Here is an 11,008-nt window from a genome sequence, read left to right on the forward strand (position 1 = left end):
CTTATTGCAAAACACTGGTCTCGATTTTGCCCAAATATATGGCATCCGCAGTCCTAAACGGGGAATAAATAGAAACATGAAGTAGATTTCTGTTGTTCGATGTTAGTTTTTCTGTTGTGTAAAATTTTCACTCCACAATGACATTCACCGTAGTTTTATGTGGAAGATGAGGTTAGAGTTCCCTCTCGAGAAATTCTTGAGAAATCTCGAAAAAATCGAGTCTCGATTCTCGAGAAATAAATAAAAATTTCTCGAGAAAAATTACGTCACGTATCTTATACAAAAAGTAAATGCGACACCTCTTATTACGTGTAATTTTCGTTTCAACTCGCCTCTAGAGCGGACTGGGCACATAACTTTCTTATTTTGCTTCCGAAATAGCGATTTTTAACGTGCGTTGCCGCTAAACTTTCACCTTTCCCAGGCAGAAGTCACGCCTGGTTGCGTAAGATCTATAACAGTCGCTTCGTTTTTGGCTGATTTGCTTAGCGAATCACTACTTGCGATCGCAACTAGAAGCGAAAAAACGTACAATCGGAAATTTTTTGTTTGTTTTTGTTAGAAACTCGGCTTAAATAAAAATTTCGAGACTCTCGAGATTCTCGAGAAATGGATTTTTAATTTCTCGTTTCTCGAGAAACGAAAAAGTCGAGAAATAGAGGAACCCTAGATGAGGTTGTTGAATTTTAAGGTTATCCCTGGGATGAAGGATAGATCGGTTGAATGTTTAGTTTGGATCGGTAACCGACTGATTTCTGGTGGTCTCCATGGCGATATATCAGAGTATGACCTTTCATCGGCATCTGCGAAGGTCAGTGGGTCATCCCCTTAACACAAAAATTGTGACTTGTTTTGGTTTGAGGTCAAACATGATTTTCTATGACTTATTTTGGTTGGGCCATAACACAAAGTCCATCATTAATATGTGGACAAAAGAATAATTTAACTCAAAACTCAATATGATTCAATGCACTTCTTTAAACCAAGGCTGTATCAGACTCTGAAGAAGATATTATACATATTATACAGTCTGAGTAATGACATTTTTGATTGACTCTGACTTTCATCTAACTTTGTTAGAGTTAGTTTGTGCAAAGGTAACACAAAGGCTTTACTTTAATGATCAGGAAGCAAACATCAAAAGTTCCCTAAAATTATCAAATGCCTTTGAGTACAAGTCACTAAATTTTAAGTTTAGTTTCAGTAAGAGATTTTTCAATGACTCCACAACCCTGTTTCAATAACTCTGTGAGAATTATTGTTTTAGAATTCAGTGGATAGCTATGGAGGAGCTGTGTGGTGCATGGCTCTATCACCTGATGAAAACCAAATTGCCGTGAGTTTATTTTAAGATTTGTTGCAGTGCACAAACTATAACAATGTACAAGTATTGGATTGTATTTCACTTTACCACATCCTTTGTTTTCTCATTTAAACTTTTATCCCAAATCCCTGTTGTATGCTGTGACAAATGCCAGGTATTGTAACCAGTGGTGGGATTGAATTTTTTGTCTGTCGGCTCATTGACAGTAAATATATTGACAGTAACCAGTAAAGCTAACCGGTTTGCCGATCTCATAAAATTTCCTGAGACGGTTCTATACAACCGGTGCAAAATGGCTGAATTCTACCACTGGTTGTAACTATCAATGAACTAGAATGGGATGAATGATCTTTTACTTTGCCAAATAAAGACCCATTTGTTGATTCTTGGACTTTGTTTTTACACATGAACTGATGTATTAGTTATGCGTTGACTCAATATCACATGCACTGAACATCTGACACATTGCCAGCAATTTGGCTCATCGATTTCCTAATGTTAACAATACACTGTCACAGATTGGCTGCGAGGATGGAAGTGTCAAAATCTTTGATGTTACTGACAAATCGGTTTCATACGAAAGAACATTTGACAAACAAGAAGGTTTGTCATTGCAGTTCAAGTTTTTAGTTACAATGTATTTGTTTTAAGTAAAATAATGTTGTAGGTCGGATATTGTCGATTGCTTGGCACGCAGGAGGGGACATTCTTGTCACAGGTTCTGTTGATGTGATAAGAATGTGGAGCACCATAACTGGTACGATATAATATGCTTGTAATAGTAGCTTGGATAGCAATGATACCCAACACAGCCTTAGCTATTGGGGGAATACCTTGTGTCTAATGTTCATTGTGATTATTTTGTTTATTGCTTTCTTTTTAAAGTTAAATCATATGAGCCCAAACTGCAAGTGTTCTGTTTGGGCGAGCACTGAGCATCTCACGGTAATGCTCAGTGCTCTGCCAAACACCCTTGGTGCAAACTTGATCCTCCAGAAGTTTGACCCCAAATTACCCAGCGGTTCACCCACAGGCCCCCGAAACATAAATGTGTCTAACGCTCGTTTGGTCAAGAAAGACGCTGTAGACAGAAGTCTCAAGAGAGTAACTCATTGGTTTAAGATAGCAGGAGGGCTCAGCTTGACGTCGGACAGACGTTTTACGACTTGTCGTTTCGGTGATTAGAAATCAGCTGTTTTGCACTGCAATGCTATTTCGTTTTATTAAGTTATCACTCACTTTTTTAGTTTTGGCAAAGGTTTCACACCCATGACGTGATTTAAACCTATTAAGCGTGCTTCGGTTTCGTATATGTCAAGCAAAACTTTGTTATAAAAATAAAGATGAAAAAATAAACTTGACATTTTTGCAAGATAAATGTTTTTTTAAATGCTCGTTGTGAGGCCGCTGCATGACCACTGGTTACTTAAGGTCAATTAGTAGCCTAGGTATCACTAGCACAGTTCAGAACTTTCTTTCGTCATAACATAACGTTTTTTTGCAGTCGATTTATGAATCAATACTAGAGGCATGTATAATTTAGGTTGAACGGTGTTGTTGAACACCAAGGACTGCATGCTATTGAAAACGGTGTCGAAAGGTCAAACAGTCGTTTGGCATGTGCACCCTGTGAGGTTACTACAGGTCAATGGTACTCGTTTTGCGAAACAAAATTAAATAAAAAACAATTTGTTATGTATACACTTGTAGCAAATTGCTTTTTAATTTAAAGTGCCTGTAACACATCTGTTACAGCTTTCTAGAAAAATAATGTGTTTGAAACCTGACCAAATCAAAAGAATCAATTGAAATTATTTTTTTGTTCTTTTTTAAAGTTTTTGTAATTATATGATAATAATAGACAATTTTTTTATTGTTGGGTTAATGCATTCTAAAAATTTGTTCTTAAAAATCTAAAAATCACCGCAACATTTGTTTACTGTAAATCCGCACAAACACGCGTGTGGGGACCCATCAGTTTTTGTTTACAAAAACAATCATATGTGTAGATCAAATGATGTGTATAGTAAATTGGTAAATATCGTATAGAATATATAAAATGGTAGTATATCAGAAAGGCACCTTTCTAGTTGACATTGATACCAAATATATGAAACAAACTACAGGTCGTGCCATTCAACGCATCACAATCGACCGTCAAATGAAGAATGTGGAAACAATTGTTTGGTGTCTTCTTGTGTTAAGGTGAGTTTGTATTTGACCAATCACGACTCACTCCTCACATTGTCTCGATACATTCAGCAATTTCACGATCGTCAGCGGCGATTCATCAGGACGAGTTCAGTTCTGGGACGGAAAAAATGCTTCACAATTACAAGTAACATTTGTTCTTCATTATAAGATAATCACTTTTTTTTTGATCTACCTCATTCTGTTGTAACCAGCTATTAGTAACTGTAATTACGTAAAAACCTAACTTTGGTTTTGCTGATGTTTAAACACTTTATGTCCGTTTCCATACGGTGTGTATTTGATATTAGTTGGAATGTAGTTGGTTTATCTTCTGTTTAGTCATTTCAAGTCCACCGAGCCGACGTGCTAAGTTTGTGTTCGCATCCGGATGAGCGTTCTGTTTACGCTTCGGGAGTAGACCCTCGAGTCATCCAGTTTAGTTTAGTGCCAGATGAAGATAGGATGAGCTGGGTGAAAGGTAACATGAAACTGAAACACACCCACGATGTCCGAGCGCTTGCAGTCGTTCGAGATAAACTAGTTTCTGGAGGTAAGTTTTATTTGTTGCTTATATTTGACAGATAACCCAATTATTAGGGATGGGCCAAAACTGTGAATGTTCTGTTTGGTCGTACACGCATCTCATGTTAATGCTCAGTAGAGCACGCCTGGTGCATTTTGACATCAGAAACATTTCCTATTCCATGCTTGTTTGTCAATTTTGTTCTTGGGCACCCGAATACTATTTTCGTATGTTTGCACAGCATGAATAATTGAATTTCAAAGCTCGGGTCGGTTTATGCAACTGATCGGCCGATTCAAAAAGAGCGATGCTCAGTACCGAGTACTCGGGTTCTGGCTCGGCTTGGCCCATCTCTATCAATTAGTGTTTAATTTTAGAAATTCTTTGTTTTTGAGATAACAGCTTATTCCCTCACACTTTTGTAATTGGTTTATTCTTAATATAAAAAATGTAGCCTTCCATGATTAAGATATTTAACATAACAAAATGACCAGCCACTTATAATTTTTGTGCTTGGGTTGGTCGAAGATGGCTAATATAAGATCTTTATGTTTAGGAGTCGACACTAACATAATGACAAATTTCCTTGACAAGCAAAATGGAAAGTTTCAGCGAATTTACAGTTTTCCATCGGTAAGTTCAAAATTGAATTTGATGCTTCGGACATTTTGTGACAAAGTTGTAAATGTTTTTAAATACAAGCTGTTGCTGCCAGGCATAATATCAACTTTATAAAGCTCTTCTGGCAACTGTGCATGTTTCCACAGAAATCTTTGGTGTCGTTTGCTGCAGATAAAAGGGGGATTTTGTTCCAGTATTCGGACAAACTTGAATTATGGAGTCTGGCAACTTCTGCATATTGTAAAGGTTTGTGAAAATATAATGTGGATTGAAACATAAAAATTCCAATGCACCATAACTAAATTATCTTGCGTTTCAATTGTGTTGTCGCTCTTAAGTCTGAATAAATATCAGATTTATTACCATATAGTTGAGACAATTGTTTTGCTTGCAATTGCTAAGTTTTGCCTGTTACATACTGAGCAAAATTTTAATGTGAAATATTTTCTTGCATACTTACGTTAACTAATTTGTTGCTTACAGATCTTAACAGATCTTTTGAAATTGATGAAGAACCAGTAAAACTTCTGGAGATACGGAAACCTAAATCTGTAAGTAGTAACAATTTTCATGTATTTATGATAGAAATGGACCAAAACTGAAAATGTTCTGTTTGGTGGAGCACCGAGCATCTCACTTTAATGCTTGTGACATCACAAACATTCCAAGTACTTTGTGATGTCACAGTAGACTCAGCATTAACATGGCGTTATAACTTGTTTAGAATTTCTATTAAAGGTTCTCATTTCTACAACTCTGGCTTCACAAACCCTGCTAAAATCTTGTCTTCATATTTATTTCCCTTTATTGCAAATGTTAGCTGCTTTTATAATTTTCCACATATTTTCAACATGCCTTAAGATGACAGCACATAGATAGAATAGAAAATATTTTACAGACATATTGAACTGTACTGTTTATACTTTATGTTAATTGTGGCATAATAACCTTTTTTCTTTATTTAGGATTTGGATCAAATAGTTTGCAGCAGTGTTTCCAAATGTGGGAGATGGATTGCTTATTCCACCACAAAGACAATTAGATTTTATCATGTCACAATCAGCAATGATGATGTCACAATTAATCTTCAAAGGGTGTGTTCAATGTTTGATACAAATATTGAAATACTTACCAAAATAGTGAAACTGTGTATCATGAAAGTTTCCCAAGTATAATGTACATCTTTATTTATCAAATTTTCACCATTCATTTAATGTTGTAGGCAATGTAGGGCATGGGTGGGCAACCTTTGTCACTGTGGGGACAAATACAATTGCAATAATTAGATCGCAGGCCGCACCTTTATATAACACACGGTGAATTTACTTTGTTGCATATCAAATATGCCTTACTACAAGTAAAATTCGCATTTGATAGCATATTGTCAGGTCGCAGAAAACTAGCACCAGGCGCACTAATCTGCTTAAAAATATATAATAATTGTACTCGTTTACTAGTACATTTGAAGTCCAAGTGTCTCTGCGGGACGCACAACCTTTAATCAATGGGCTGCAGGTTGCCCAACCCTGTCGCAGAGGGTTAAAAATGCTAAGACCTCATTTTGATCTGATTCATTGGCAAAAGTAACCTCAGGGCAGGGCTAGAAAAAATGCAAATTTCCCGGGAAGCCACCAAAATTTCCCGCCATTTTTCGGTAAATCCCCCAAGTTGTTATACGCAACAGGAATACTAAACTAACGCAGCTTATCGCGCCATTGCTATACTTGTTGTGAAACAAATGTGTATTGTTGTGCTCGTGCGCACACACACGCAATGCGAACAAAGACACTCAGCACCCTGTGTGTTGACCTATGTGTCGCAGCGTTTTAGTTACGTCACGTTTCGTTGCATCGCCGGATGTAACCAGTAATAAAAACTGGCGCTGTTGCGTTATTTCACCGCAAAACTTATTTTTGACTTTTGTGTTCGCTTTTACACAAAGAGCTAAAAATTTCCCGCGAGTGTGACCGATTTCCCGGGATGGGGCATCCCCATTTCCCCACTTTTTCCCGCCATGCCTCAGGGTTTCAGTTGAATATAAAAATAAAAAAGCAATCTCAGATCATTTTTGTGTTTTATCCTGCAAAGTGCACAACAAAATTGGTTAGTGTGCTATAAGCTTAAAAAATTTTGAGATCCTGGTTTAAAGTAAGGTTTTGCCACCAATTGAGCTGAAAATATTTACAATATAACTCAGTTTGGTTAAATAAATATGTCACCATATTATGTTGTTTAGGTCAAATGTGTTGGTTTGACGCCAGCTCATTCACTTTTATTCACTCGTGATTCAAATCGGCTGATAATTTCCACAAACACCCACAAATTACTGATAGTTCAACTTGATAGCGAAACTGATGCAGCAAGACTTGTTCAGATATTACCAACAAAATGTAAGTATCACAATTGGTAATAACAGTTTATGGGGATGTTCAAAACCTGCAAATGTTTTGTTTAGTCGAGCAACGAGCATCTCACGTTAATTCTAGGTGCATTGTGACATAATATTCCCAATTCTACGCTAGTTTGTAGCATTTCAAGGCCCCTTATGTCACCAGCTGTGCATTAAGCAGTACATCCCATGAAGTATGCGTTTTTCCACCATCCAATGCTGTAAAAATCAATCATTTTTGTTCTAGTTTCGTATCTTAGCAGGGCATGAATATGCAATTTTAACGCTCGGGTCAGTTTGTGCAACTGCTCGGCCGAGTACCGAGCATTTAAAACAGCGATGCTCGGTACCGAGTACTTGGGTTCTGGCTCGTCTCGACTCGGCCCATTTCTTGGCAGTTTTGCTCATAACTCTCTGTTGTTTTGCAGCACACACTTGTCTGTCTCATTTACTCGCCACGTCAATCGACTCCCGGTTTCTGGCTGTTGGAAATCTTGAAAGTGAAATATGTGTCTATGACCTCACAAACATGACAGTCAGTTGACCTTGAAATAAATTTTACTTATTTTTCTCCAGTTTAAATTTCAGTTTGCCTGTTCATGAATCAAAATAGCTGACAGCATAAAACAAATTGTGCATTTTGGTCAAGTATTGATGGTAGAAATCATAAATTAAAAGTGCAATGTGATGACAAACTACAGGAGTCAGCCTGTGTGACTTTGTGGTAACCAATGGATCTGTCTTCACTTATTAAATATTAGTAGGAAGTCATGTTAAGAAAATTCAGCGTGAAAACCACTAAATCTGTCGCTGTATTTTATTTGTTTTCTGTAAAACAAATGCATTTCGCTTTTATAATCAGTGTCTGAAAACAAGATATAAACGGGATAAAACCAATGAATAAAATAGAAGTCATGTATCGATAACTTTGACAATGATATAAAAAACTCTAGATTGTCCGGTGTTCAACTAGTATGAATGACCAACACGTCACTAACAGTCTTAACAAGTATTTTTTTATTTCCCAGGAATTCTGTACTCTTCCCCGAGCTACGTGCATTCCTACAGCGATGATGTTTCATCCAACACTTAACACGTTACTTGTCACATACCACGATATGCAGGTTTGTTACATGACCAGTTATTCCTGGCCTGGTGAGTATTGGAGTGTAATTTGTGCTGCTACGATTTGTTTCACCCGGCTAAATGAACTCAACTCAGCCCAGACTCACTACTAACGTTTATGCAGGAATTACGGTAACTGTTAAAAAATATATAAAATGTGTTTTGAGTTTTCAATTTATCTACATTTTTTAAATAGCCAAAAATGTAATAAGCTCTACTATTTAATCATAAACATTACTGCCAAAGAACTGGTGTATATAGAATACATCAACCTGCACTGATGATGACAACAGAGATTGTTGAAATGCCTGCATGATGTATTCTACATACACTTTGGCAGTTATGTTTATGATTAAATTACTTTTCAAGTCCGTGTATAGTGTTCTCAACAATGACTTTTTAAATTTCTTAATTTTCAGGTTTTTGAATTTTGTTTAACCAAGAAAGGTTACAGCAATTGGACGAAACACATCCACATGTTGAAGCGGCTGCCTTTGCTTGAATCCATCCATCCTGTGTCGAGAGGTCATTCAAACAGAGCTATTATCAACAAAATTAACTGCATTCAAACTGATGAATCGGAAGAATTACATTTTGTTTCCAGATCAGGAATTTATGTTCTTGAAAGGGTAAATATTTAGAATGTCATAAACAGATCTGTTTATATATTAACTAAGCTAAACATGTTGCACACAAACAACAAGCTCCTGAATAGTAATGTTTTCACACTAGCAAAAAATATGTGACCAGGTTTACGAAAACAAAGTGCTTTTAAAGTAAGCTGCAAACAAGCCACACTGTTTTGACCGAAAACATTTTATCAGTGCAGCTGGTGACAAGTGATAGGCCGAGTTGGCTTGCGTAGCCATCCAACAGCACTCCAGTTTGTTGGGAACCCATACCTCACCTATTCTGTTCGATGCCACAACCGGGCATAAACTACAATAAACTGCCCAGAAGTGTGTTTTCCATTCTGATTTAAAGCTAAATGGTTATTGTTCATTTTTGTCTTACTTTCTAATCTTATGGATTTGATTGTTTAGGTCTAAAAGTAGAGGTGCAATGTTTTTTTGTCTTTATTTTAAAGGCTGATTTTGGATGCCTTAACAAAGTTAATATGTTTGCTGGTTACAAAATGCCCTGCAGATTAAATATTAGCTGCTCATTATAACATAATCGTTGCCATAATACTCAGGCTTTTTATTTCAGACCCTGGACGGGGAACATATAAAAGGAAAAGAACGATTTTTCCACAAATTTAGTGTAAGTACAAATGTTAGAGCTGTACAGTAAGTGGGTTTAGAAAAAAAGCTTGAATGTTTTGTGTTTGTTTTTTTTGCAGCCAATTATGTTTTGTGAAGTCATCAATGACGAAACAATTGTGATTGTTGAGCGGCCATTACAAGAAATCTGGAATTTACTGCCTCCGACTTTGTACCAAAAGAAATTTGGAACATAAATTATTTGCCTTGTTGAGAAATAATAAAAAAGAATCTAAATCGTTGTTACGTGTTGCAAACAAACATGGCATTTCATAAACTTTCCATTTTGTTTAACCGGAAAATATTTTTTTCACGAGGCTCGACCCAGAACACTCCCGGGGACGAATCCCGATCAGGGTTTTTTTATGTCTGTATATGGGTCAGGCGCGCCGGACCATTCGGCCAAGTCCCAGAAAATAATATAAACATCCCGTCTTCATCAGGGCAATGCCAGCCCCAAAACACAGTCGTCCTTACGGCACCGAAAAGGTGCATATGAAAAAGAGATTAGGGCAGAAACTTTGATAAAAACTAGTTTAGTAAAAGCGACCGATAGCTGATCAGCACTAGAACATCAGTTTTCACGTTCAATGCGTTGACGCGCGAGCAGCATGTGCAAAATTTATCACGTGACCGCACTCAGACGTAAGGATTTCTGTTCTTCGTTCCGGCGCATAAAAGTATCCGACAGGGTTTCTTTCCCTTGTTTGTTTGTTTTTCTGTCGCACCCCCCATTCCGTAACACAGGTGGTTAGTTTTAATTAGCACCCCTCAAACGTTACACCAGCGCGTTTCCCCAGTCGAGTTATAAGTTTTCACCACATAACGCTTTTTAATACTGTTTAGATCAGTGATTCTTAAACGCGGCTCTCAGGGCCGCATGCGGCTCCCAACTCCTTATTTTGCGGCTCGCACCAGACCTCAGAAAACCACCAAAGATTGCTATTTTAGGTTTCAAGGAAATAATCTTTGATGATTTTCTGAGGTGTCGTTTGTTTGTGGCTCCCTCTACACCTCTCCACAGTTTTGCGCCCCATAAAGTTTCAACGTTGCGCCGCTATTTCCAGCTTAGTGATTGTTTTAGTGCAATCGTGTCGCTATGTTGTCTTTCACCAAGCGAAATAAACTCAACTCAAGTTCATTTTTTTTGGTGATTTATGTTTTCTATCGTGACACGCTTGCTCATCCGCACAAAAACCAGAGCGATTGGGGTGCCTTCGAATACCACAGGTGCGCTAGGTGCGCTTGGTACCTCGCTTGGTAACCTTTTTTCGTGCAACGTAACTTAAAAATAGTGCAGGTAACTCTCTTTGGTGCGATTAAACTCAGAATAGGTACGACGTAACTCGAAAATACTACAGCTGTCCTGTTTTTATGCGACAAATCGTAAATACTGTAGTTAACGTTATAACACGCAAATAATGCTGGAAAAGTGTTACGATAGTCCCAACACACAACCAAAACCCTAAACTCTTAACGCTAAACTCTGAACCCTAAACCCTAAACTCTGATCCCTAACCCTAACCCTAACCCTAACCCTAACCCTAACCTCAACCCTAACCCAACCTTAA

At 37.4% G+C, this 11,008-nt stretch overlaps 1 protein-coding gene across 5 annotated transcripts in view; it reads left to right on the forward strand.

Moving 5' to 3' along the window:
- The window catches only part of LOC145224033 (U3 small nucleolar RNA-associated protein 4 homolog), a 39,168-nt gene extending 29,489 nt beyond the window's left edge, over positions 1 to 9,679 (forward strand). For 2 of the 5 annotated variants that reach the window (XM_080090455.1, XM_080090452.1), the window contains exons 2-18: positions 692 to 811; positions 1,268 to 1,336; positions 1,843 to 1,927; positions 1,992 to 2,081; positions 3,451 to 3,529; positions 3,587 to 3,662; positions 3,857 to 4,067; positions 4,597 to 4,673; positions 4,808 to 4,907; positions 5,145 to 5,212; positions 5,627 to 5,755; positions 6,898 to 7,051; positions 7,479 to 7,585; positions 8,079 to 8,174; positions 8,595 to 8,804; positions 9,385 to 9,438; positions 9,518 to 9,679. In XM_080090455.1, coding sequence (XP_079946581.1) covers positions 692 to 811; positions 1,268 to 1,336; positions 1,843 to 1,927; positions 1,992 to 2,081; positions 3,451 to 3,529; positions 3,587 to 3,662; positions 3,857 to 4,067; positions 4,597 to 4,673; positions 4,808 to 4,907; positions 5,145 to 5,212; positions 5,627 to 5,755; positions 6,898 to 7,051; positions 7,479 to 7,585; positions 8,079 to 8,174; positions 8,595 to 8,804; positions 9,385 to 9,438; positions 9,518 to 9,634 — 1,842 coding nt within the window. In that variant the 3' untranslated portion in view covers positions 9,635 to 9,679. Of the gene's footprint in view, positions 1 to 23; positions 172 to 675; positions 812 to 1,267; positions 1,337 to 1,842; positions 1,928 to 1,991; positions 2,082 to 3,450; positions 3,530 to 3,586; positions 3,663 to 3,856; positions 4,068 to 4,596; positions 4,674 to 4,807; positions 4,908 to 5,144; positions 5,213 to 5,626; positions 5,756 to 6,897; positions 7,052 to 7,478; positions 7,586 to 8,078; positions 8,175 to 8,594; positions 8,805 to 8,999; positions 9,330 to 9,384; positions 9,439 to 9,517 lie in introns of those variants that run through there. The other 3 variants (XM_080090454.1, XM_080090453.1, XM_080090456.1) reach the window with 3 other exon arrangements.
- Positions 9,680 to 11,008: the final 1,329 nt, after the last annotated feature.

This window comes from Phallusia mammillata, chromosome 4 (genome assembly GCF_965637545.1).
Source record: "Phallusia mammillata chromosome 4, kaPhaMamm4.hap1.1, whole genome shotgun sequence".
In the NCBI taxonomy this organism is placed as follows: Eukaryota; Metazoa; Chordata; class Ascidiacea; order Phlebobranchia; family Ascidiidae; genus Phallusia; species Phallusia mammillata.